General features: G+C 68.2%; 3 protein-coding genes across 3 annotated transcripts; 1 reads left to right on the top strand and 2 right to left on the bottom strand.

The window, feature by feature from the left end:
* Nucleotides 1–320: 320 nt before the first annotated feature.
* Nucleotides 321–11,502, top strand: POM121 (POM121 transmembrane nucleoporin). Its single transcript, XM_075440512.1, has 13 exons — nucleotides 321–418; nucleotides 497–700; nucleotides 1,096–1,260; nucleotides 3,069–3,149; nucleotides 3,448–3,619; nucleotides 4,588–4,679; nucleotides 5,486–5,556; nucleotides 6,230–6,354; nucleotides 6,754–6,856; nucleotides 7,174–7,347; nucleotides 7,708–9,378; nucleotides 10,955–11,083; nucleotides 11,317–11,502. The coding sequence occupies exons 1-13, from the start codon at nucleotides 321–323 to the stop codon at nucleotides 11,409–11,411; spliced, it is 3,180 nt and encodes a 1,059-aa protein (XP_075296627.1). The 3' UTR covers nucleotides 11,412–11,502.
* Nucleotides 11,503–13,666: 2,164 nt separating this feature from the next.
* NSUN5 (NOP2/Sun RNA methyltransferase 5) lies at nucleotides 13,667–17,833 on the bottom strand. The gene is made up of 10 exons (XM_075440035.1): nucleotides 17,703–17,833; nucleotides 16,602–16,724; nucleotides 16,359–16,533; nucleotides 16,180–16,288; nucleotides 15,849–15,987; nucleotides 15,034–15,149; nucleotides 14,567–14,745; nucleotides 14,266–14,470; nucleotides 14,030–14,185; nucleotides 13,667–13,916 (listed from the first exon to the last, which is right to left on the bottom strand). The coding sequence occupies exons 1-10, from the start codon at nucleotides 17,793–17,795 to the stop codon at nucleotides 13,823–13,825; spliced, it is 1,389 nt and encodes a 462-aa protein (XP_075296150.1). The 5' UTR covers nucleotides 17,796–17,833; the 3' UTR covers nucleotides 13,667–13,822.
* A 1,089-nt stretch (nucleotides 17,834–18,922) lies between these two features.
* TRIM50 (tripartite motif containing 50) lies at nucleotides 18,923–24,779 on the bottom strand. The gene is given in 9 exon segments (XM_075440140.1): nucleotides 18,923–19,530; nucleotides 19,755–19,879; nucleotides 20,164–20,204; nucleotides 20,206–20,315; nucleotides 20,403–20,521; nucleotides 20,523–20,797; nucleotides 21,622–21,717; nucleotides 22,581–23,020; nucleotides 24,740–24,779. Coding segments are annotated over 8 exon segments (1,779 nt in total). The 5' UTR covers nucleotides 22,986–23,020; nucleotides 24,740–24,779.
* Nucleotides 24,780–25,356: the final 577 nt, after the last annotated feature.

The following is a 25,356-nucleotide window of genomic DNA, read 5'->3' as shown; positions in this document are numbered from 1 at the left end:
CGGCAGCCGCGTCCCCGCCGGGAGCGTCGCGTCGCGCCCCGCCCCCCGCGGGCAAGCCCCGCCCCCCGCAGGCCCCGCCCCTCCCCGCAGGCCCCGCCCCTCCCCGCGCAGTGCACGCCGGGCCGCCGCGGCTGGCGGGCGCTGGGCTCGGCGCGGCGATGGCGGGGGCCGGGCCCGGGGCGGGCGCGGGGCGCGGGGGGCGGCGGGGCGCGGCGGCGCTGGGCCTGGCGCTGGCGCTGGGCCTGGGCCTGGCGTGCCTGCTGCTGCGGGGCGCGCTGCTGGGCGCGGCGGCGCTGGGCGCGGCGGGGGCCTGGTGCGCCATGCGGCCCGGCCCGGCCGCCAAAGCCGCCGCCAACGGGGGCCCGGCCGCCGCCTGGGGCCGGCCCGGGAGGGCAGCGCCGCGCCGCCTCGGCTGCGGGTGAGCGGGGTGAGGGGCGGGGGGGGGGGGGGGAGCCGAGCCCCGCGGCCCGGCGCTCTGACCGCGCTGTCCCCGCAGGGTCCCGCCGGCCGGCCCGGCCCGCCCGCCGCAGGCCCCGCGCCGCCGCTACCCGCTGCCGCCGGCCGCGGCCGGGCTGCCCTCCCCCCGCCGGGACGGCTGCTCGCCCCGAGGCGCTCCCTGGGCCCGCCGACCGGGCCCGCTCCGCAGCCCCGTCACCGTCCGCATCGCCCGGCCGGGCGGCGGCCTGGCCCGCTCCCCAGCGTGAGTACCGGGGGGGGGGGGGATCCGCCGCGGCCTCGCCTCACGCGTGGGCAGCGCCCAGGGGGCTTCACCGGGGTGGGGCTGAGCGGGGAGAGCGGTTCGCTGGGTGGTGGGGTGGCCGGAGCGGTGTCCCGGGGGAGCGCACCGCTGCCGTCCCACCAGTGCCCCCCTCCGTCCCACCGGTGACCACTACAATCCGACTGGTTACCCCTCCATCCCACCGGTGACCCCTCCGTCGCGGTCCCACGCGTTGCGGGGAGGATGGTGCCGTGGAAACCTCCTGGAGAGGCTGCGCGGGAGAGCCCTCTCCCCCCTTCCGTGGGGACACCGGCTGGGGGGGATCTGGCCCCGGGGGTCCCAGCTTGCCTGACTCCTCGCTTTGCTTTGCCTCGCAGCCTTGAGCAGCTGACCTCGCCCCTGGCCTTCCCGGCCAGCAGCAGCCTGGACCCCTGTGCGAAGGAGACGGTGCTGAATGCCATCAAGGAGAGCAGGAAGAGGGCTGTGGAGGAAGAGGAGGAGGAGGACCAGGCTTTTGGGAACGATCAGGAGAGCAAGAGAAGGTGATAAGCCCGCAGTCCAGGTCGTTGCCAGTGTGTTGGGAAGGTTGTAAATGGGGCAGCGCTTCAGTGGTGACAAAGGGGACACGTCCCAGAGCGCACCAGGCCCGGTGCGACCCGGTGTCTGGGTTGGAAAGGTGCTGTGGGAAGTGAACCGCAGTGGGGAAGCGCAGCCCATCACCCGGCCCTCTGGGCTGCGTCGGAAAGTCCTCCGAGGCTTCACGGGGTCCTCGAGATCGGTGGGGTGGGGTTTAGGTCTTTGGGTGAGCTCGTGGTTCAGGCTTGTTCCCCTGCCTTGCTGGGGCTGGGAGAGGCTGGGGTGTGGACGGGAGAATCCTGGCAGGGAAGCGGCTTCAGACATCCCGGGGGTCTGCAGACATCCCAGGGGCTTTGCAGACATCCTGGGGGTCTGCAGACTGGGGAGCATGGGGGGAAGTGCTGCTATCTGCTGCAGGCCCATCATCTCTGGCCTGCAGTCAGCCCCAGGCGTCCAGGAGAGATGGGATCCCCAAGTCTTCCAACCCCGGGTGGAAGCATCGCGCTTTAAGGGATCTGCGCGCTTCCTTCGTGCGCCGTAGCGAGTGAAAGGAGCTAAAAACACGAGGGTAAACAGGGGAGACTTATCTTCTGCTTTCGTTAAGTCAAGGTCAGCGATTTCCAGCTCGGAGCTCAGAGAAAGGAGGGTGCAGCGTCTTTGCCAGCACCCTGGGGAGGACGAGGCGTAAATCCTGGGAGCCGTTCTGACTGCCCGGGCGCAGCGCTGCCTCGCCGCTCTCCCCTCCTGTTTCTCGTCCTTCCCACTCGTGTCCGCGGAGGCCGCTCGCCTCGTGCCCCTCGCGTCGGGGGCTGCCGCCTGCCGGGCCCGTGCAGGGGAGCTGAGCGACCGCAGCGGAGCGGTTTGGGCCGTGCCCGGGCGCGTTGCCCGGCGTGCTGCCCGGGGCCAGCCCTCCACCCCTCCGTCGCTGGATCTCCCTCTGCCTTCGAACCTGTGCTTCGGCTTGGTGAATCTGAGCCCCACAGCCGCTGAGCGGGGCAGCAACAGGATGGGTGCACGGACAGGATCAGCTCGGTTTTTTGCTTTATTCTGCTTTTTTAACATGCCCATACCCAGCTTCGCCACGAAAGCCAATCCTGAAGGCATTCAAGCCTGGCAGGCGCGAGGAGTGCTTGTAGGCAGAAAATCCCGCGGCCTCTGAGGGCAGCGAGGAGCCTGCGTCAGCTGGGGAGCGCGGGGTCGCCTGCGCCATGGGGTCAGCGCGCCTGGGCGAAGGGTCGGGGCTGCTCCTGCACCTCCAGCTCCGCCTCGCAGCGGGGTTTGCTTTAAGGCTCTCGGACTTCAGACCTTCGCTGAGTCGGCGTGGGAAGGGGGATTCGGTTTCGGACTCAAACAGTCCCGGGCACTGGCTGGGAAGGGGTAGGAGATCTGAGTTTTGGCACACAGGTCCGTTCCAGAAACGAACTGCTGAGACTCTCTGAAATGTTTTTGGCTTAGAATAACGGATTTGAGCAAAGATTTTGTTATGTCAAAACTACTCTGCCCAGCAGGCAGCTGGCGGAGCTGCTGGTGCTTGGGAGGCAGCAGCTCGGGGTGAGAGTCGGTGAGGACAGGACCCGGCGGGGAGGAAATCCGCAGCAGGATGGGGATGGGAAAAAACCTCTGTCCTTGGGTGTTGGGTGACAAGAAAAAAGCAAGGTTGGTGCTTTCTCAGAGCTGAGCCCGCCTGGAAAGGGTCCTCTCCCGCGGTGGGGAGGGCAGCGCCTGCCTCCGCTGCGTCCCCCCCCACCCCAGGCTTCTGCCCTCTCTCCCGCAGGCGCCACGACAGCAGTGGAAGTGGGCAGTCGGCGTTCGAGCCGCTGGTAGCCAACGGTGCCCCCGCCTCTCTCATACCCAAGTAAGTAACCCAAAAGCAGCTGCTGTGAGCTGGGGGGGGCGTCCGAAAGCCGACGGGCTCTGGAAAAGGCGCTCGGCTTTTGCTTGCGGAGCGCGGCTCCGGGGGAGAGCTCGGCTGTGGCCGTGCCTTCGGTCCGAGCGCAGGCTGCTGGCCGCAGGGGTTGTGCCGCTGCCGAGGCCTCTTGCCAAGCCCTGTGCTGTGAGAAGGACCGGGATTGCTTTCCTCCACCCACCCCGCGTTTAAAGGACCTGTGGGCAGAGCGGAGGGGAGCTCATACGATCTCTGCAACCTCCTCTAGGCCCGGCTCTCTGAAGAGGGGCCTTGTCTCTCACTGCCCGGATGACTGCTCGAACAAGAGGTCACGCACCTCTTCCCTGAGCTCCCTCAACAACACGTACGCTGGCGGGATCCCCAGCTCCATCCGCAACGCCATCGCCAGCTCCTACAGCTCCAGCCGGGGCCTCTCGCAGGTAGGAAACGTCGCGCCGGAGCGGCTCGGCCCGGCTCTGGGATCGCCCCGTGTAGCTGAAACCCGGGGCTCATCGGCAGCGTCGCTGGGTGCCTGGCAGCGGGCGCTGCGGGGGTCTCCAGCGCGGCTCGGCCAGGCCGTTCCGTCTCCTCGTGGGTCGGGCAGGCTGCGGGGCGGGCGGCAGCGTTACGTGCCCTTCGGCGCACGCCGCTGGGGGGGTCCCCGGGGCGAGCTGTCCTGCTGCAGGGCTGGTTTCACACCGGAGCAGGGAGGAGGCTTTTTTCCCCCCTCCCTTCCCAGCCTTGGCCTGCTAGGGTGGAAAGGAAAAACAAAAACAACGTTGCTTCGCTGCCGCCTTTTCAGGTGGAGTCGGCGAGTGTCGGAGCCGTGCACCCCCGCTTTGACCCGGGTCCCCTCAGCAGCTGCTGGGCTGCGATAAAGCACGGCTTGCGTCCCGGGTCGGGCGTGCGGATGTGGCGGTGGGACGTAGCCGTGGCTGGTGGAGCTCTGCACTCTGTGTGGGGAAAGGTTTCCTCCGGGGGTATTGGTAGAGAGGGTTTTTCTCTGTCTGGGACGGGTCTGAAGTGCTTGAGGTGGGATCCGTGCGCTCCAGGCTCCTGGCGAGGACCTGGCCTGCTCTGCCAGCAGAGCCCCACGCGTGAGGGTGTCTGGGGCAGCCTCTGCCGCGCGACAGCAGCAGCTGGCGTCTGACCAGCAGCGTCCTCGCTCCCCGTCCTCTCAGCCGGGCGGTGCCGAGCCTGGAGGCCGCTTGCTCCCAGAGCTGGTTCGGTTTGGGGCAGCCAGACTTTGCGCTCCACCAAACGTGGAGGGGACTCGAGGGGTGGAGAAGTGAGAGAGGCTCTGGGCTCGTCAGAGATGGGATTTAACCTGCGGCGAGCAGGAGACGGGGAGGCTGTGCTCCCTGCCAGCCCCGGACCGAGTTACTGCTGGTCTCTCTGTGTGTTCCAGCTGTGGAAGAGAAGCGGCGTGAGCGTGTCCCCGCTCTCCAGCCCCGCGTCCTCCCGCCCCCAGACACCGGAGTGGCCCCTCAAGAAAGCCAGGTAACCAGCTGCTCGCCCGGCGAGCACCCGCTCGTCGGCGCCGACCGGGAAGAGAGCAGTCGCCTTCCCAGCCATCCCGGTGCCCGAGCCGCGCTCCCCACCGGCGCCGGGATGGTCCAGGCCCCTCGCTGAGACGCGGCTGCTGGGTCACCCACTGGTGTGGAAACCCCTCGTTGTGTCGATGGGCGTCCCTGCTGCCTTCTTACGCCGCGGCGACAGCGGCAGCGCTGAGCTGCACCACCCCGCCCTGCTCCCCGGCTGGGTTAGGGACGGGAGGGCCCCGCTTGCCGCGAGGCCACGTCGCCTGGTGGCCTTGCCCTGGCCTGCGTCGCTGCTTCCCAAAACGCTGCCAAGAGACGGGCCCCCATTTTTGCCATCTCAAAATCCATTCGTGGGAGCTACAGTAGTGCTTTAGCACCCGCCTTGGAGCGCAGGCCCTTGTTCTCCTCTCTGCCGGCTCAGAGAAGGAGCTGAGCTCACGTCAGAACTAAAACCCACACAGCTGCCTGCCCTGGCCACAGGCGGGGTCCGCGCCAGGGACCTGCGAGGGGCAGCCGCTCCGGTCCAGGACCCCCGGCTGCTGCCTGGGGGTGCGCAGGCTCGGCGGCCTGACCGGGCTGGGGTCCCGGGGAGGGGAGCTACCCCTCTGCCTGGAGCTGTTGTCCCGAGGTCTGTTGTTCGGCGGAGGCAAAGAACCGTACCAGGGATGCTGGTGGGGGTCCTGAGCGTGTTCGGCCTTGTCCTGCTCCCTGGGGACGGGGCCCAGCCTGGGGTTGACCCTAACGGGCTTTCTCCCGCTTGTGCAGGGAAGAGGAGTTGCATCGCTCCAACGCTTCCACTCCAGTGAAATTGGGCAAGGAGCTGCAGGCGGAGAAAGGTGAGTGTCGGCGGGCCCCAGCTCTGTGCCCAGCTTGGCTGGGCCACCGGGGCGAGCAGGCAGCGGGACAGCAGGTAGCCGAGGTCTGCAGGTGGGGTTGGCTTGGGATGTCACCTGGAAGCTAGGGACGTGCTGGTGCCGAGGCAGGGGCACTGCCGCTGCCCTCAGCGGGTGCCCTGGAGGGATTTCCCGGTGCTGAGCGAGGGGTGCTGACAGCGTCGCGTGCTGGCAGACGTGCCGGAGCTGGCCTGCGAGGGGAGCGCCAGCCCCGAGGCCGGCGCGGGTCCAGGTGTCAGCCCTGGGGCAAGGCCTGCTGCGGTACGGGGAGCGTCCTGATCCGATTCCAGGCTGAGCTTATCCCAGCGTTTCCTCAGCCGAAACAGAGAGGAAATCCTCTGTGCCCGTTGCAGACGGGTGCCTGGGTCCCGTGGCCCACGCCGTTCGGGCGGTTTGTGGTCGGGGAGGCGGTGTCCAAGGACCATCCGTGGAGGTGGGCAGGGGCCCTGCAGAGCCCCGGTGACAGCCTGCCCCGGGACGCGTTGCTGGCACCGCAGCCTTGTCCTCGGCTCACAGCCGTGCCCCTGCTTCGGGGGGTCGTCTGGAGAGGAGTCAGAAGGGACAACCCCGTTGGTGAAACCGAGCAGGGCTGGTCCTAACTTGTCTCCCTCTGTAGCGGTGGAGACGCCGGTGCGGAAGAAGCAGAATTCCCTGAGCCCGCCGTCCGCCTCGGGAAGCAGCGGGAAGCGCAAGCGGAAGATCCAGTTGCTGTCGTCTCGGCGGGGGGACCAGCTGGCGCTGGTACGTCGCTGTCTCGCGGCCCCTCGTGCCCTCCTCTGGCGAGAGAATGTGCTCACTGCAATTTCTGCAGGGCTGGGGGGAGACTGACCTGCCTGCCCTCAGGAAGGAGGCCCCGTCCTTGGCCGAGTGGGAAGTGACGCTATCCCCAGCCCCAGTGTCTGGTGGGCTGTGCGTGATTGTGCCGCCTGCTGCCGGACCAGGTAATGGCCTGGGGAAGGCCTGCCGTGCCCCAGCGCCAAGCCGGGGGCCAAAAGGAACGGGGATCGGAGCTCCGCGGTAGCGTCATGCGGCGGAACCACCTGCTTCACGGGGCTTGCGACGGCCAGCCTGCACCACACCTTCAGAGAGGCTCTGCCGGCTTCCCTGAGAAGGAGCTAAGCTGCTGCTCTCTCTTGGCAGCCCCCGCCGCCTCAGCTGGGCTACTCCATCACGTCGGAGGACCTGGACGCGGAGAAGAAGGCGGCGTTGCAGTGGTTCAACAAAGTCTTGGAGGATAAGGCTGGTAAGGGCGGACTGGCAACGCGGAGGGGATGGCGAGGAGTAGAAACCCAGGGCTGGCAGGGCAGCGGGGTGTCTGCGTAGCACGGGCTGGGGAGGGTCCTGGGCCAGTCCTGCGTGGTCCTGGGCGCTGGGGCTGCTCTTAGTGCCTTCAGGAGCGGGAGGGCTCATGCCCCGGAGTCCCCAGGGTGACGGGTGAGGTTCCGCAGGGCCGGAGCTGCGCGGTGGTGGTGCGGTTTCGCTACCCGCTGGGGAAGCTCTGCGAAGGGGTCGTCCCCCACCGTGAGTTGTGGGTCCTGATTTCTTGCTCCTTCCCAGTAGACGCGGTCCCCAGCACCACTGCAGGGACTACGCCCGTGTCCAGGCCGCTGGCGTTCGCCGTGACCTCCCCGGGGCCTGCGCCTGCCTCGACAGCTCCTGCCCCGGCCAGCACCAGCTCGCTCCTGGACAGCCTGAAGAAGATGCAGAGTGGCCAGGCGGCCCCCGCGCCGGCAGGTGAGGAGGAGGAGGAGGAGGAAGAGGGTCACCAGCCGAGCGGGACCGTGGCAGCGCCAGGCAGGCGCAGTGGGAGCCCTGCGCTGGCTCTGGGGGAGGCAGGTGGCAAAACTCCCCGTGCGAATGCTCTGCTGGCAGCGGAGCTGGCGGGCAGGGCCTGGGGGGGCAAGTCTGGGGGCACCGAGCCCGTGGTCCCGTTGGGAGCTGCAGCCAGCGTGGAGGGCTGGGCCTGTGGGGTACGGGTGGGTGCTGCGCTGGGAGCTGTTGCAGCAGCGGGGTGGGTGCCTGGCAGGAGGGCTGTCTGTCTGTCTGTCTGCAGGTGACCCCCTGTCCCTAAATAAGCTCTCTCCGCCTTCCCAGACTCCGCCGGAGCTGCAGCAGCGTCCCAGCCGCCTTCATCGGCTGCGCAGCCGCCCGCTCCGGCTGTGTCGCTGGAGTCGAGTTCTCTGCCTGCCACCTCCGCTGACACCAAGCCCGCGCTGAGCGCGCCCGCCCCGGCTGCCCCCCCTGCTCTGGGGGCGCAGGCCCCCAGCAGCCAGGCACCTCCTGCGTTCGTGGAGCTGGGCCAGACCCCCAGCAAGCCTCCCTCCCTCCCAAAGCCCAGCATCCTTTTCGGGGCGCTGAACCCCCCTCCTGCCAGCCAGCCGGCAGTGACGACGGCCGCTGCCGTGCCTGCCACCAGCCTGGTCTTCAAACCCATCTTTGGTGCTTTGCCGAAAAGCGAGAGCGCGGCGCCCTGCGCGGCTGCCGCCTCTGCCGCGGTCACCACCTCCGCGAGCTCCGGCCCTGCCTCGACGTCCTCCGCCGCCGCCATGTTCAAACCGATCTTCAGCAGCGTCACCACGGCGTCGTCTCCAGCAAAGGCCTCTCCTTTTGCCTTCAAACCGGCGTCGCAGCCGGCCTCGGCCGCAGATCCGCCAGCAGCCTCCACGACTACCCTGGCGGGATTCGCAGGGCTCCCTAACGTCATCTTCACCACTGCCGCCACCACCGCCGCCACGCAGAGTTCCTCCACGGATGCCACCGTTAAACCCGTCTTCAGCTTCGGACTCAACCCGCCCGCCTCCGCCGGCCCCGCCGCCAGCCTGGCCGTCACCGCTGCCACCAGCACGGCGCAGCCCTTCCTCTTCGGGGTCTCGACCGGCTCGGCTCCCAGCACGGAAACCGGCTTTGCCGCCCCAGCGCCCGTCTTCCAGTTCGGAAAGCCGCCTCCAGCCACGGTCGCTGCCACCACCACCGTCCCGGGAGGCCCTGCCTTTGGCCAGGCACCTTCAAACTCGACGGCTCCCACCACCACTGCGGGCTTTAGCATGTTCGGGGGCACCACGCTGACCTCTTCCACCCCAGCCACCACGGGTCAAGCGACGCTGACCTTCGGCTCCTCCGTTTCAGCATTTGGCAGTTCCTTCAGCGCCGGTGCGAAGCCGCCGCCGCCGTATCCGGGCGCAGCGAGCCAGCCCGCCTTCAGCGCCGGCGCTGCCGAGAGCCAGCCGCCCGCCAGCAAGCCCGCCGCCGGCCCCGTCACCTTTGGCCCCCCGTTCAGTTTTGGGGCCCCCGCGGCCCAGTCCGCTCCTCCGCCGGCGTTCGGCGGCAGCGCTCCGCCAGCCTTCGGCACCACCAGCGCCCAGGGCTCCTTCGGCACCAGCAGCACCCAGGCGGCGTTCGGGACCACCACGTCGGTCTTCTCCTTCGGGACAGCCACCTCCACCACCGCCAGCTTCGGTGCCACCGCCCAGACCACGAGCAGCAGCGCCGGCACCGCCGCCTTCGGCACCGCCGCTTCTCCATTCGCCTTCGGGACGAGCGCGCAGCCGGGCCCCTCCGCCAGCGCCTTCGGGGTCGGCACGCCCGCCCTGAGCAGCGGCTCTCCCGCCGTGGCCTTCAGCTTCGGGGCCGGGCAGAGCGGGGCAGCCCCGGCCGCGACGCCGTTCGGCTCTGCCCTGACGCAGAGCGCGCTGGGCGCGCAGAGCCAGAGCACGCCCTTCGCCTTCGCCGTGCCCAGCACGCCCAACAACAAGCCCGCCTTCGGAGGTGAGTCGGGGTGGTCAGGCCTTCTCGGGGGGCGAAGGGACGGGCCGGCTCCGGGCGGCAGCCGTCCTGCTGGGCCTTGCGGAGCTCCCCGGGCTCGGCAGCCCTGGAGCAGCCGGTGCTCGCGTGGCCGTGCGCAGGGACAGGGCTCGCGTCGCCTGCTGCCTGGGTCCCCAGCCCTCGGTGGTGGAGGGGAATCCTGGCATTCCGCTCCTCAGCCCCTCCGAACGCCCCAGCTCCGCGCAAGTGCTGAGCCCAGCCGGGTGCCCTGCGGACGCCGAGGTCTTGCCACTGCTGAAAAGCAACCTGGAGCTTCCTGGCGAGCGGAACCAGCGCCAGGCAGCGACGGCGATCGCTGCTTGCTCGCGCTCTGAGGCTTTCCCTCCCGCTCTGCACCCGCGCTGGGCCAGCTCGCCGCCCGCAGAGCTGACGCCCGCACGCCTCGATCCGAGAAGAGAGGCCTTCGGTTCCTGCTGGCCCGCAAAGCTTCCTGTGCTGCTGGGCTGGCCGGAGAGCCGGGGATTGCCATGGGTGTGCAGCTTGCATTGAAGGGCCTCGGGTGAAGGGGTGCTCCCGGGGGGACTGATGCTTGTCAGGGGGGTGAGGGGAGTGAGAAGCGGCAAAGGAGAGCCCTCCCGTTGAGTCACGAGGGTCGGAGCAGACCCCGTGCTCTGAACTCTCTCTCAGAGGAGAGTCCGGTGCGGCTGGATCCGCTCCTGGTCCCGGGCTTGGTCACCAGTTTGTGTCTAAGGGTGGGGTGTGGAGCCCCTTCTCAGGTTCCAGTCGCCTGCCAGAGCCCCCAGGACTGTCACTGAAACGGCTGCGCGGAGCTGGAGCCACGGGGAATTCATTCCCGCGGCAGGGATCGCAGGTCGGGGGTTGCCGTCGAGCGACGCCGTCTGCAGAAGCCGAGCTCGAAGGAAAGGTTCGGCGCTGCCGTTAACGCCGCGCTCGCGGGGACGCGTCCGGCACGGCCAGAGCGCGACTGTGACCGAAAGGCGTCCCTTGGGGGGGGGAGGTTCGGGGCCGTCGCCCCGTCCGTCAGGTGGAGTTCTCGCTCGGCTCCTCCGCCCAAAGAGAGTTTCAAGTGCCGATTTTTGGAAACCTTTCGGCGAGGTGGGACTCAGCCGGTGATGGGCCATCGGCTGGCTCCTGGCGTGGGACGTCGCGTGCCAGCGGCGGGGCTGGGCAGCGTGACGCCTGCGGAGCGGGCAGCTCGGTGTGCGCCTCCGGGGCCGTCTGGGCTTTATCCCAAGCCATCTCTGAAGCGACCTCCGGCTGCGCAGCCTCCGACGCCCCACAGATCCCTGGGGTCACAGGGATGGGCCACCCCCCCTCGCTTTGCCTGATGAGATAAGCAGCAGCTAATTAGTCCCTTTGTTAGCTCCTCGGCTCTTGACGCCTCAGCCGAGAGACCCTCGTCCCAGTTTGTCTTTCGTCTGGCGTTGGACAAGTCCAGCCAGGCCACCGGTTACAACGCTCCGGCACCCGGAGGCCGGTGGGTCGGTGCCTCGGCTCCCGAAGGCCGAGCTCTTCCTCCCGTGCCGGCCCCGGCTCACGGCAGCGCGTTGCTTTCCAGGAGCTCCGGCGCCCGCCTTCGGGCAGAGCACGCCGGTCCCGGGCGCGGTGGGGAGCGGCAGCGGCAGCCTGTCCTTCGGGACGCCCAGCACCCCGGCCTCGGGCTTCGGAGGAGTCGGCGCTTCCTTCGGTAAGGGGGGGCTCGGTGCTTCGGCCCCGGGGAGCTGCTGGTGGGCTGTGTCGGCCCCTCGGGCTGGGGACGGTGGGAGGGCCGGGCTCTGCTCCGGGAGCCGGCTTGGGTGGGCTCTGGGGAAGGCCAGACCTTCTGTTCCCCCCCGGGACAGGGCTCACCAACCCCTGGTGCCAGCCCCGAGGGTGCCAGCCCCGAGGGTGCCAAGACCTGAGCAACCTTTCCTCCTCCAGGTTCGTCCACTCCCGCCTTTTCCATCGGCGCAGGATCCAAGACGGGCGCTCGCCAGCGGCTGCAGGCGCGGAGACAGCACACCCGCAAGAAGTGACCTCCGGCGCTGCTGGCCCCGCCGCCGGCGCGCGGGGGGGTCCGGCCGTGAGCGGTCCCCATGGTGGGACCGGGGGTGGTGGGGCCAGGCCCCTGGTGCTGGCCGGAGCCCGAGCTGGGTGGCAGCGGCCGGGGTGGGACAGGAGAAACCAAACTCTTCTTACTTGAACAGTTCCCCAGCTGAGGCTGGACGAACCTCTGTACATAGCCACAGCCTTTCCCCCCCCCTTTATTTTGCCATGTTTCATAACGTGTAAATTCTTCCCTGTTTGCCCTTGTAGCTGTTCCCGTGCCTCCTCCCCAGCCCCCCGGCAGCCGGCAGAGCCCCGGGCTGCTGAGGGACGCCGTCTTCACCAGGTCCCCAAGTCTTTCCCCGCTGTTTCATCCCGTGGCCTGGTGAACACGCTCCCTGCAGAGGGCTTGGCTTCAGTGCCGTCCCCGCGGAGCGCGAGCCGGGGCTGGCGCTGGCCTGGCGCAGGCGTCTCGGTGCCGCGGGCGTCTCGGTGCCGCAGGCGTCCGGCCCCTGTGACTCCATCTCCCATCAGAGCTCCAGCCGAGGCTGCGCCGTAGCCCGGGCCCTCGGCTGGGGTGGGGGTGAGGGTCCTTCCGCCCCTCTCCCGGCCGCCGAGCAGCCCCCCGGCCCTCGCTGCTCTCCCGCCCCGCGTGCGTGAAGCCCCCCCCCTCTGTTTTGCTCTCTCTGTGCTCCCCTTGCGATGCGCTCACTGAATCGAGTTTGGAGGAAGGTCTGACCCGTGTGCGTGGCGGCATGTTGGTTATGCCGGATTTGCTGTTTGGAGTTCCGTTCTTGGAGGGCGCCGGTCCCGCGGCGGGGACGCGCCCCGGCTAATTGGGTGTCGGCAGCGGCATGGCGGCGTGGGTGCTGGCGCGGGGGCACCTGGCCCCCCGACGCCGTGACGGAAGCGCGGGCAGGCAGCCGGCGTGGGGACGCGGCCTGGACCCCCGTGCGGGGGGCTCCAGCCCCGGCGGTCTCGCCCCTTCCCCACCTCGGGGGGCTCTGGATGCGGATGGGTTCTCCCCCCCCTCCCCAAAGCCAAGTTGGTTTTCGGTTTTGGCTCATCCCCGTCCTGCTGGGTTTTAGCGGCTCCTCGGAGCTGCGGTGCTGCCTCCCCGGCGCCCATCCAGCCACGAGCTCCTCCGGGCAGGGACCGCCGGAGCCGGGGGTCCCCCGGGAGCTGCCCGCACCCCGCCCCGGCGAGGGACGGGCACCGCTGCCCGCCGCTTCCAGGAGCGCTTCGCTGCCGGGTTTTTTTACTCTCCGAGCCGTGTGAGTGTGTGTGTCTGCCGAAGTCGAAATTAAAAAAAAAAAAAAAGGAAAAAAAAAATCACAAACAAATATTTAAACGTTTTTTAACAAAAGAAAAATTTATTTTTATATTTAAGCTAAATTGCCTTCGAATTCCTTCAAGCTTGGTTCAGTGAGGTTGCCAGACCCCCGCAGCGCTGTCGGTCGCGTTTCGCTCGGCCGAGCCCGCGGGCGCTCGCTGCGCGGGGAAAGGCAGCTGCGTCCCGCGGGCCCGGCCGCCGCGCGCTCCCCCCGGCCCGGGCAGCAGCGCCCGGGTTTCCAACTGCGATGTCTGTGGCTGTGACAAACCTGACCCTGTATTTTTATTTTAATCCTTTCTCCGAGGATGAGGAGCAGGAGCTCTGGCGCGTTACGGTGACGAGGGGCTCGCTCCTCTGCCAGGACCGAGGCGTCGCGCCCGGCGGGCAGGTGATGGGTGCGCACGGCGCGGAGGGGACGCGGCCCCTGCCGAGGGGGACGCGCGGGGGGCTCTGGCCTCCCCCCGCCCCGGCGTGGCTGTCGGAGCAGGGCAGAGCCAGCCCGGGCAGACAGGACCCCGGGGTCTGCTCCCCCCGGCGCATCCCTGCCCGGAGAGACCCCGTGCTGGGGAGGGTGGGTTTGAGCTCGGACTGCAGACTTGGATCATTCCTGGTGTGGCTGGTGAGGGTTTTAGTGTGAATGTGCAATTTTATTATTTTTTTTTTCCTTGCTTCTTCTGTCCCTGGTTTAAAATAAACAGCCCATGTTCACGCCCGCCTGTGAGTCCTGAGCCGCGCCAGCACCGGGCTTCCCGCACCCCCCAGCTTGGGGGTCCCTGCTCCCCCTCTTCCAGGGCCGGCGCAGGGACAGGATCATTTTTATTTATCGTTATTATTTCAGTGTTTCCCCCCCGCTTTGCCTCCGCTGTGAGCAGGGGGTGTTTCAGGGCCAGACGGCACAAACACGCCGGCACAGACCGTGGGGAGAGAAAAACTTTAATCCGTTTCCTCGCTCGCGGCAGTGGCTTTCTGCGGCCCTGCCCGCGGCGGGGCAGAGCTCCGCTCGCCTTCGGCTGCCCCGCGGCACCGGAGCAGCGTCCCCGCGGCGCGGCCACAATGACGTTCCTTGTTTCACTCCTTCCCCCGCTGCCTCTTCCTCTTCCTCGGTGCTGCTTCCGGCTCCGTGCCGTGCTGCGCGTTCTCCTCGGCTGCCGCAGGCAGGGAGCTGCGGACGAGAGTGACCAGCCTGAGCCCCCCCAGCTCCAGCCCCAAACCTGCCCCCTCCTCGCGCCGGGAGGGCACCCCCCACCCCTGGGGGACCCCCGGGCCTGCCCTCACCTGGGGGCAGCAGCCCCTTCCCCGCGCCGCTCCAGGACGGCGACGAAGAAGCCCTGGGTGAGCGTGGCGGCGGGAGAGGCGCGCAGGCAGCCCTCGGCCCCGGGGAAGGCGGCGGCGACTCCTCGGCACGGCCACGCAGGGAAGGCGTTCACCAGCCTGCGGCGCGGGACGAGGGTCAGCGGCGAGCCCCGCAGCCCCCCCCCCACCCCGCACCGTGTCCCCCCCTCCCCACGCACCTGAAGGCTGAGCCGTGCTCCCGCAGCGCGGCCTGCACCACGTCCTCGTTCTCCTCGCGGCGCAGCGAGCAGGTGGAGTAGACGAGGCGCCGCAGGGCCGGGAAGCGCAGCGCGTGGCTCAGGGCCTTGCGCTGGAAGCCGGCCAGCGCCCGCAGCCGCTCGGCGCTCGGGGCAGCCTCGGCCCCCGGCCCCCGGGTCACCATCCCTGCGGGGACGGGGCGGGGGAGCGGCCGTCACCCGGGGGCCCCCCCGCGCCCACAGCCCGGCTCCGGGGGGGCAGCCGGAGCACCCCGCGCGTTACCTGAGCCGCTGCAGGACGGGTCCAGGAGCAGGTGGGTCACCCTGCTGTACGCGGGGTCCCCGGGCTCCACCGTCAGGAAGTCGCGCTGGGCCAGGCGGGAGGCGGTGACGCCGGCGCGCGTCAGCAGCGTGTTCATGGTGGCCAGGCGCTTGGTGTCCACGTCGAAGGCGAAGATGCGGCTGCGGGCAGCACCCGGCGCCCCGGCGGAGGCGTCACCAGCGGCGCCGAGCACCGGCCGGGCGGAGCTCGGGAGCTGCTCCCCCAGGCAGGAGCCCTGCGCAGGGCCGGGGGCTGCGACGTGAACCCCTGCCTGCCCTCAGGTCCCCCCCCTCGGTCCCCCCAAGCCCCCAGCCCGCCTGCGGAGCAGCGGGGCAGGGTGACCGGCTGCAGCTCCGCCTGCCGCCACCTCCCTCCACTCCCCGGGAGCTGGGGGGGTCCAGGGCCCCCCACCCCCCGCCTGCGCTCACCCCTTGTTCTTCAAGATGGCTGCCAGGTGGCTGGTCTTGTTCCCGGGGGCCGCGCAGGCGTCGATGATGTGGGAGCCGGCAGCGGGGCCGAGGAGGACGGCGGGGAGGCAGCTGGCCTGCGGGAGGGCGCGGCGCGGTGAGAGCTGCGGCAGCCAGCGCCGCGGGCCCTCCTCGGGGCACGGCCGGCGCAGCCGCGGCGACGCGGGGCGAGCCCACTGCCACCACCGCGAGCCTGTGCCCAGCTCCCCGCGGGGCGGCTTTGCAGCCCAGTTCAGACCAATTCACCCCGTACTGGGCGGTTTTAGAGCCCAGTTCAGACCAATTCACCCCGTACTGGGCGGTTTCAGAGCCCAGTTCAGACCAATTCACCCCGTACTGGGCGTTTTTACAGCCCAGTTCAGACCAATTCACCCCGTACTGGGCGTTTTTACAGCCCAGTTCAGACCAATTCATCCCGTACTGGGCGGTTTTAGAGCCCAGTTCAGACCAATTCACCCCATACTGGGCGGTTTTAGAGCCCAGTTTAGACCAATTCACCCCATACTGGGCGGTTTTAGAGCCCAGTTTAGACCAATTCACCCCGTACTGGGCGGTTTTAGAGCCCAGTTCAGACCAATTCACCCCGTACTGGGCGTTTTTACAGCCCAGTTCAGACCAATTCACAGGCTACAGGGGGCAAAGCCGCGGGGGGACCCCTCAGCTGCAGGCTGCGCTCACAATTTCTGCTCAGCCTTCACGCACGGCCCCTGGTGCGCAGGAAGGGCCCGACCCCCCCCACGCGTCGGCGGTTTTCCACCGCCCCCCGGCCCCCCCACCTTGTCCTGCAGGATGATGTGTCCTGACGTGTACAGCAGGTTGTCGTGGAAGTCCGTCTGCGGAGGGAAAACCAGCAGCTCCGGGAGGTGAAGATCCAACAAGAATTTCTTCCCGGAGAGGGCCCTCAGCTCCTCCACGCTGCGCAGGAGGCAGAGGGAGGATGAACACAGCGCCCTGCCTCGCCGTGCCCAAAACCACAGCCCCCCCCTCCTCACCCCCACGCCTCCGCTCCGGCACTGGAGAGGCGGAAAACACGAGCAGGGAGCGACGGAGACCCCAGCGCAGGCACCGCGAGCGCCCAGGCCAACAGGGACCCGGCAAGGAGCTCACCTGGCCGCCTTGCCCAGGTAGGAGTAGCCCTGGCGCTTGAAGAACTCCACCACGTCATCCACGCAAGTCTTCAGGGTGTTGACACGGACGTAGCGCGGTACCTGGGGGGCTGGGGGAGCCGGGGGGGGTCAGGCCCAGCCCCCGCTGCCGCCCGCCCGCCCGGCACGGAGCCCACTCACCGCCGGAGCTCGCTGCCTGCGCCGGGGCCAGGAGCTCCTCGTTGCTGCTCACCCCACGCTGCACCTTCAGCCGGGCCAGCTCGGCCTCCAGCCGCGCCCGGTGCCGCCGCGCCAGCGCCTTCCACCGGCCCCCGCACTTCAGACCCTTGCCGAAGAGCAGGTCGTACACCAGCACCTGCGGGGAGCGGGGTGAGCGGGGCCCTGCCGCCCCCGGCCCCGCCGCCGCCCCCGGCCCCCCCTCACCTTCGCCAGCGGCGCCGGCAGCTTCTTCTCGGCCTGCAGCAGCGCGGCGTCCGCCAGCAGCTTCTCCAGCACCGGGCCGTAGCGCAGGGTCTCGGACACCAGGGCGTACAGCTGGCGGACGTGCTGGGGGGCGGCCAGCGGTGCGCTGGGACCGGGACTGCCGCCAGCCCCCCCGGCCTCCCCGCCTCGGGACTGACCCCCCCAGGGCCGCCCAGGGCCTTCCTGCTTTGGGACTGACCCCCCCTTGGGCCTGACCCCCCCCCCCCCATCATCCCACCTCGGACCTCCCTGCCCCGGGCCTGAGCCCCCCGGGCCTCCCCCCCCGGGGTCTGACACCCCCCGGGCCACCCAGAGCCTTCCCGCTTCGGGTTTGATCCCCCTTCGGCCTAACCCCCCCAGGTCATCCCACCTCACACCTCCCTGCCCCGGGCCTGACCCCCCTTGGGCCTGACCCCCCCCGGGTCACCCCGCCTCCGACCCCCCTTTCCCGGGACTGACCCCCCCCGGGCCGCCCACAGCCTTCCCGCTTCGGGTCTGACCCCCCACGGGCCTGACCCCCCCCTTGGGCCTCCCCACCTGGGGCCTGACCCCCCCTCGGGCCTCCCGCCTCAGGCCTGCCTCATCCCAGGCCTCTCCCCTCAAGGGCCTGACCCCCCCCCCCCGAGCCGCCCAGGGCCTTCCAGCTTCGGGTCTGACCCCCCTTGGGCCTGATCCCCCCGGGGCATCCCGCTTCGGACCCCCCTTTCCCGGGCCTGACCCCCCTCGGGCCTGACCCCCCTCTCAGGCCTCCCCACCTGGGGCCTGACCCCCCTTGGGCCTGATCCCCCCGGGTCATCCCGCCTCGGACCTCCCTGCTCCGGGCCTAACCCCCCCTCAGGCCTCTCCACCTCGGGCCTGACCACCCCTTGAGCCTGACCCTCCCCGGTTCATCCCACCTCGGGCCTCCCCCCCCGGGCCTGACCCCCCTCAGGCCTCCCCGCCTCGGGCCTGACCCCCCCTTGGGCCTACCCCGCCTTGGGCCTGACCCCCCCAGGTCCTCCCGCCGCCCGGGCCTACCCCCCCCCCCCCCGGGGCCTGCCCCCCGCCCCGCCGGCCCCGCACCGGGAAGCCGCTGTTGTACACCAGGCTCTTGAGGCCGCCATCGCCGCGCTCCAGCCCTTCCAACACGGCGGCGGCCGCGCCGTACAGCGCCATTACGGCCCCCGCGTGCGCCGCCGCCACTTCCGGCCGGGCGGCCCTCCCGCTCGCTAGGGGGCGGTGGTCCGGGAACGGAGGGGCGGGCGGCCCTCCCGGCCGCTAGGGGGCGGAGCTGCGGGAGCGGAGGGGCGGGCGGGCGGACTCGGTGATCCCTGGGCCGGGCCTGAGGCCTCGGGTGGGCCCGGCAGGGAGCGGAGGGGGGGGGGGGGTGTCCGGTGTGCGGGGCTACCGGGATCCCGGGGCCCGCCCAGCGGGCCGGGGGCTGAGGCGAGGGGCGAGCGGACCCCCTCCGCTCGCCCCTCGCCTCAGCCCCCGGTCCGCCGGGCGGGGGTCGCAGCCTTTCACCGTAGGCCTCTGGCACGACCAGGCCGCTCGCCTCGTACCCCAGCGCTGGAAGGGGGGGGATCAGAGCCAAAAACCGCACTCGGGGGGACACCTGCGCCGGGATAAGTGTTTGCCCCAGTAATTTGAGTATTTTTTTATCCCAGCTGCTGCCGGTCGGCGTTGGGCCAGCGGCGAATTTTGGTGACAAGGCCTAGGAATGGGTCCCAGCTGACGTGTAGGGGAGGTTGGGGAGCCGCCCGGGCCGGGTGCGGGGTGCCCAAGGTCCCCTCGCTGCCGCAGGCTCCGCGCCTGATTCCCCGCACCGGCTCACGTCCCCGAGGCCGGCGTCCTCCCGGCAGGGCTGGCCTCTGCTGCCTGGCAGACAGCTCTCTGCGGCTGCTTTCTGGGCTCCCGTTGTCCCCTCGCAGCACTCCCCGCTCTGGCTGCGGCAGTTCCTCAGGGACGGTGCTGGTGCTGGCCATAAACCACCTCGCTTAACACAAACTCGATTTATTCAGAAGAAAGACATGAACAAAGACCCCCGGACTCCCACAGCTCACGCTTTTCAGGCAGGCGCTCCGTGCCGTCGGGAGATCGTCGCAGGCCAGCCGTGTTTCAGGCTTTTGGGTCAGCCTGCCGGATCGGGGACGGGGATTTAGAGGTCAAGGCTGACATTTTGTGCTCTTGGAGGAGAGCGGAGGGACCCTCCTGTGCCGCTGAAGCTCACCACGGCTTCCACGTGAGGACAGCCTGCAGGCAGCTCGACTCTGCTCTGCTGCGCGCCCTTGGCCGTGGCCGGGCTATGGCTTCGTGGGTTCCTCCGGGGCCGGGTGGTTGTGCGGCACCCGGGGGTGCCGGCTGGCAGCCGGCGCGGGCAGGATGATGGGGGGGGAGTAGGGCCCTCGCTCCGGCCAGCACAGGTCCACGATGGGGTAGAGCTGGCCCTGGAACTCGGCCTGGAAGGTGTAGATGGGGCTGAGCTCGTCGGGGCTGTCGGCGTTGTAGAAGGTCAGCTCGCCCCTCTCGTAGTGCAGGTAGATGCCGATGCGCTGGGGCCGGGCGGTCAGCGGCAGGGCGGCCCGCGGGGTGCTGAAGGCCTCGTAGACCTTCCCTTCCTTCAGGCCAATGAGCCACACGCCGTTCTCGGGAGACTTGCTGAGCTTCCCTTTGCGGCTGACAGTGCCCTTGATGATGCCCACGCGCCAGTGGTTCCTGGCGCCGACAATCACCTCCCAGTAGTGCTGCCCGCAGGAGAAGCCCTTGCAGGTGAGGATGCAGTTGCTGCAGTCAAAGCGCTTGGGGTTGCTGTCCCGGCGCTGGTAGAGCCCGCACTGCACCACGGTGTCACCCTTGAAGAGCTCCAGGAGGGGATGCGCTGTCACCGGGTCCAGCTTCAGCGTCTCCGGAGCTAGAAGGAGAGCACGCAGCCTGAGACGCGCTAGCAGCGGGGCTCCGGCTCCGCGCCGACACGGCTGGGCTTTAAGCAGCTGGGGCGTTACGCCAGAGCCGGCTGCTACCAGCACGAGACGCGGCCAGCCGCCGCTCCAGGAGCTCTCCTCGGGGCGAGGAGCGCACAAGCAGAGAGCCGGCAGCCCGTCCCACACGCCGGAGCCAGGGCACCCGGGTCGGTACCTGGCAGGACGCGGCGGTGCAGGCGCTTCCACACGGTCATCTTGATGTCGTCCTGGTGGAAGCACGGCTTGAAGGACACGGGGCTGAAGATGCCGTCGCCGGGGTGGAGGCTGGGGAGCTCTGACCTGGAAAGACACGGGCAGCCGTGACGCAGGTGACGGGGACGGTGTGTGACCTCTTCTCACCTGGCTGCTGTGTGTGGTGGAGCCACTGGTGTCTCGCCAGCTGCTCTTGCCCTCTTCTGGGGCTGAGCGCGTGGCTCCAGCTGTGGATATCCATCACGACACCAGTGCCCACGCGAGGCTGCCCCAGCAATGCGGCGATGCCTGCTGGCCTGGCACCTCTAGCCCTGGTGCAGAGGTACTGCCATCCCCACTGATGCTGTTTGCTGCCACGTCCCATCGCTCACCTGAACTGGGAGGAGCCGTATTTCTGGAAAACACAAGAGAAACAGAGAGTTGGTGGTGGGAGCCTGACAGAAGGGCAGCTCCTCTGCGTGGTCACAGCTCCACACAGCTGTGCCCTGGGCTGGCGAGCTCCTGGGAGAGCTACAGGTGTCGCTTCTCTCTCCTTGGAAGCTACGGGTGTCAATTCTCTCTCCTGGGATTGCTATGGGCATCAGTTCTCCTGGGATTGCTACAGGCATTGCTTCTTGCAGAGGACCAGGCTCTCCCGTTGGGGGAAGCCCTGGCTGGACGGAGGGCACCGACACCTCACTCCTCGTGGTGTCCCAGCTATGCTCGGGGAGGGTCCCCGCTGCCCGGGGCTGAGCCTGCCTGCCCGTCGCTGCCTTCACGAGCGAGCGCACTCACCCGGATGAAATCAAGCTGGCTTTCGTTGCTGAGCGCCTCCAGGGAGCTCTGCACCTCCTTCAGCCTCTGCAGGGCGTCGGACGTCTGCTTCACCTGGGACTCGATGGAGGTGATGAGCTGGGCTGCCTTCCCCTCGATGCTCTCCAGGAAGGTGGCCTTCTCCTCGTCGATGTACCTGTGCAGCTCCTGGAACTCCTTCCGGATCACCCACTTGAAGACATCCGCCTCGTTCTGCCGGGAGACAGCGAGCGGCTCTGTGGGGCTGCCTTGCCCCGTCCCCTTCACCCACTTTTTGGTTTCAGAGATGCCGCCAGCGCTGTCAACGTGTCCCACCAAGCTGCCCTCCACTGGCTTGGCAAATAAAGAGCAGCTCTTCACAGCAGGCCAGATGTTGTTTCGTCCTGCTGTCCTCAGCAGCTCACCACCACGGCACCCCTGCCTTACACCTCTCCTCCCCCAGACTTTTGCTTCCTGATGTCCCCAGCAGCTCGGTCAGAGCCTTGAGAGAGCTCTTGGGTCCCTCTGCGCCCAGGGAACAACCTGTGTCCCGGGCTAAGGGGGAGGAGAGCGCAGCTCCACCTGCATTTGGGTTGAGCCCTTCTGAGGAGCCTCATTTGGCCTCAGAAGTGGTGCCAGGAGGTCCCTTGGAGACGTCTGCTGCATGGGAAACGGACACACAGCTAAACCAGGCATCAACTCAACGTGAAACCAACGGCATTGCTCCGACTGGGAAGCCTGTGCCGAGCGGGGTCCTGTCCACTGGTTATCTCCCTGCCTCCAAGGACATTCGGTCAAACCAGCTCGGAGCGGTGCTCCTGCCACGACGCGGGGTGAGGGCTACGTCACCCTTCTGAAAACAGGGCTGTGTTTATTCCCTGAGTTTCGTGGAGAACACAAACCTCAGGGAACAGGGTGGGAGATAAGCCCTGTCTGCCATCCCAGGGAAGGGGGGAGAGGAGGAGAGCTGGGGAGACCCAGGAGCAGAGGTTGCCCCGGGGGCTGTGTGGGACACAGAAGACTCCAGGACAGAGGCTCCCTTGGCGCGTGACACTCACTGCGATGCGGCTTTTGTTGTTGATGAGCTTGCTGAAGAGTTCATCCAGGTTCCTCTTGTACTGGTGGACGTCAGTCAGCAGCACAGACAACTCCTCCTGAAAAGACAGCGCGTCTGTAGGGGGCACCTCTGCGGCAGGCACTGCTCGGCAGCCCCCCGAGGAGCACGTGGCCCTCAGAAGCCGCGTTCTCCTAAGCTTTCTGGGGCCCTGCATGACCCGCTGATCTTTACTCCCTTCATCTAGAGGATGTGGGGTTGCTGGAGGCAGGAGAGCACTCAGATCACGGCCCTGATCTGGACGCTGCTGACCCAGTACCCTGGCCAGGAGCACCGCGCCTTCGCTCCCATTCCCAGCGCTCTCTGTCTCACGCCCCACGGCCGCTCCGCACCGGGCGAGCGGGCGCAGAGCAGCCACAAGCCAGCACCGGGCCGGCAGCACCCTCCCAGTGCCGGTGCCGGGAGCCTGGCTGGGGCGGGAGCGTTGCTGGTGCCTCCTGCTCTTATCTCCCCGCTGCCAGGAGCGGAGGGGACGGGTGGCCCTGTGCTTTTCCATCCTTTCATGTGATGCTGGGCAGGGGACGCCGGCTGTTTACTCTGCCTGGCTGGGGCTCCTGTTTCGCCGCCGCGCCTCGCCTCAGCCCTTATCTCCAGGCTTTTCTCGATGGTATTTGGATACAGCCTTGAAAGGCCCCGCCGACGCTCCCTGACCCCCGGCTCTCTCCGCCGCGGTTCGGCCGCCAAAACCCCGAGCCCTCTCAGCCGGCGACGTGCTCAGCCCAAGAAGCGGCTGCGCCCCAGCCCAGGGACCCTGCCCCACGTCTGGCTGTGCCGCCGGACCGTGCTCCCCACGCTGGCACCGTTTCCAGCCTGTCCCCTGAAGGAGAGGGGCTGTTTGGCCAGCAAGAACCGCCGAGGCTCTGACCCCCACCCCAGGAGCCCCGGCCAGCTCTGCCTGCCAACCTTCATCCGGCAGTACGCCGTAGAGACGGGGGTGATCTTGTGCTGGCGGTGGTCGCCGATGGTGCCACACAGCCCGCAGATCACCTCCTGGTCAGCCTCGCAGAAGAGGCTGAGGGGGTTGTGGTGCGTCGGGCAGGACTCCGGGGTGGGCTCTGCCTCGCCGCGGCTCTGCAGCGCCTCGATGACGCGGGCCAGCGTGACGTTGGGCGGCGAAGCGCTGCAGTCCACGCGCTGGCGGCACACGGGGCACAGGAACTGCGCGTCCAGCTCTCCCGAGAGGGACACCACGCAGGACTTGCAGTACGAATGCCCACACTGCAGCATCAGGGGCTCCTTGAAGACCTCCAGGCAGATGGGGCAGAGGAGCTGGTCCTCCAGCTCGTCGATGCTCATCCTCCGAGCCATCCTGCCGGCTTCCCAGGCAGCAGCACAGACCTGGCCTGGGAAACACGGGTGGGAGGTCAGTCCTGTTCCACGAGCAAGACAGAGATGAGTTCAGACGGAGAGAAGGTGAAACAGAGAGACACCTCCACCCCTGGCAGCAGTGCAGACAGTTGCCAACTCCTCATGAGGCTCCAGGCAAAGTCTGAGATGGTTGTTTTTAACCTGCACTGGGTTTGGGTTTTGGAGGCATGAGACCACCCCTGGCCACGCCTGGTGCATCTGCCTGAGGTGTCCGAAGGGATCACCAAGATGCTTCTATCTGGGGCCTTTACCCGGCGGGGCTGTCGGCCTGCAGCCCACCTCAGGGCAGACTTGCCCGTGTGCCAGGGCCGGAGACAGAGCCGGGAGGGATTTTTCTGGGGAAAAATTCCAGTATGGACCCCGGCCTGTATGAACTCCCACAGATCTCTTTGGGCTCATTGCCTGGGCCATGGACATCCTCAGCAGGACTGGCATTAGCTCAAGTGAGGCATCTAAGCAAAAGCAGAAGGAAATCATAAGCAGCACGTTTGTCTAGTAGCCAGGGACAACCCCCACACAGTAAACACCCGTGGGGCTGGATTTGACCGACACGAGGGCTGGGAAGCCGAGGCACAGCGTGCAGCGCTGCGACTGCAGCTCGACCCCTCGAGACACGCTGCGGTCCCCAGTCCCTGCAGCGCTCCACGCTCCGGGCCAGCACCCCCAAGAGACACGAGCCCAAATCCTTGCCTCTCCCGCCGGCCCTGGGGCTACGCATGGCCATTTAACAGCTACATGGTAGCTTTGCCTCCCCTGCTGTTCCTGGGGGATATACACCCCCGGGGTGGGGGACAGAGCCCCTGCAGTGCTTGCTGGCCAAACAGCCCCTCTCCTTCAGGGGACAGGCTGGAAATGGGGGGATATATCCCCTCCGGGATATAACCACCAGGATCCTGGGTGAGTCAAAGACATGACCTGAAGTCAAATACAATAAACCCGAAGTCAAAGACATGACCTGAAGTTGAAGAAAATAACCCTGAGGTCAAAGACTCAGTAGTTTCCCCAGGGAAAGGGGAGGCTGTGACCTGAGCTCGACTTTCATCATACATTGCTACAGGAGCTTGGTGAATCGAGGAAAGCTGGAACGCCCGCCCGTGACCCGTCAGACAGCGCAGGACCCTGCGGGGTGTGGGGGAACCAGCTCCAGCTGCTCCCTCTGCTCACACGGAAACACCTCCCGGAGACCCAAGTAACAGCCTCCCGCTCGCCACATCACTCACGCGCCCTGCACTGCCTCCTCCCGCCGCCGGCTTGGGCTCCGCTCGTCCCGGTGCACCGAGTCTGACCGATGTCACTTGGCTTCTCCGGATCGAGCTGAAGACTTCCCCCGCGCCGGAGCGGTGGACGAGGCAGGCGGCGGGACCCGCGGCCCCTCGGTGGGACGGGGAGCCGAGCCGCTCCCCTCCTGCAGCCTCGGCCGGGCCGGGGATGTCCCTGCTCCCCGGGGAGAGGCCAGGCAGCCTCTTGCCCCCCTCGGTGCTCTGAGGACGGTGACACACCCCCGCCAAGGGCTGCCCACCGCCCCGCAGGTACGCGCACACGCATCATATGACCGCGCGGCAGGAGCCCTGATAAGAGCCGGCGGTGTTTGCCTCCCCGCGCGGCCAGCCCCGAGTCCCGCCGCGCCTTCGCCCGCCCACACCGCCCGCCTCGCTGGAAACGTTCTTGCCAACGTGCTTTCTCATCAACTGAACCTTTTTTGGTTGAAACGGTGGGGTTTTTTTGTCGTTTGGAGACAACCTTTCTTTCTTTTGGAAAAGACCAGAGAGGAACCGGAAGCGTCGTTCCTCCAGCATGGGGCAAGGCACGCGCGTGCTGTTGTCTGACCATCCAAAAACGGGTTCTTGTGCCATGGGTTGGCACGTAACGGCTTCTCACGTAACGGCTTCTCATGTAACGGCTTCTCACGTAACGGTTTCTCACGTAATGGTTTCTCACCTAACGGCTTCTCATGTAATGGTTTCTCACGTAATGGTTTCTCACATAATGGCTTCTCGTGCCATGGGTTCTTGTGCCGTGGTTCCCCTCAGTCCCGGGCTGGTGGCCGCCCCATGGCTTCCCTCCTGGCGTTGCCTCCCGGACGGAGGGAGGCTGCTCAGCCAGGAGGGCCCAGCCCCGGGGAGGCCGCCGGAGGCCGCGGGAAGCGGAGACAGAGGCCGAGGGATTGGCCCGCGGTGCCCTCCGAAGGCCGGGAGGGGGGGGCCCTCTCGCCAAGGGGCCTTTCCTGCAGCCGCGGGGTCCCCGGGCCCCTGGGTGTGGCGCTGGGGAGGAGGACGCGGCCGCGGCCTGCGGGACCGCCGGGGTCTCCCTG

Source organism: Opisthocomus hoazin, chromosome 20 (assembly GCF_030867145.1).
Source record: "Opisthocomus hoazin isolate bOpiHoa1 chromosome 20, bOpiHoa1.hap1, whole genome shotgun sequence".
NCBI classification, from domain to species: domain Eukaryota; kingdom Metazoa; phylum Chordata; class Aves; order Opisthocomiformes; family Opisthocomidae; genus Opisthocomus; species Opisthocomus hoazin.
The sequence above is the reverse complement of the archived record's forward strand: the minus strand, read 5'-3'. Positions and strand labels throughout refer to the sequence as shown.

Bases quoted from the DNA above. Each gene is read 5' to 3' on its own strand.
- POM121 (XM_075440512.1), top strand. From the start codon at position 321: ATGCGGCCCGGCCCGGCCGCCAAAGCCGCCGCCAACGGGGGCCCGGCC. The intron at 3,620-4,587 runs GTAGGAAACGTC...TGTGTGTTCCAG, and splicing joins CCAGCCGGGGCCTCTCGCAG to CTGTGGAAGAGAAGCGGCGT. The intron at 11,084-11,316 runs GTAAGGGGGGGC...TTCCTCCTCCAG, and splicing joins AGGAGTCGGCGCTTCCTTCG to GTTCGTCCACTCCCGCCTTT.
- NSUN5 (XM_075440035.1), bottom strand. From the start codon at position 17,795: ATGGCGCTGTACGGCGCGGCCGCCGCCGTGTTGGAAGGGCTGGAGCGC. The intron at 16,725-17,702 runs GTGCGGGGCCGG...GCCGCCCCCCAG, and splicing joins TGTACAACAGCGGCTTCCCG to CACGTCCGCCAGCTGTACGC. The intron at 14,186-14,265 runs GTGCGTGGGGAG...CCCGCGCCGCAG, and splicing joins GAGCACGGCTCAGCCTTCAG to GCTGGTGAACGCCTTCCCTG.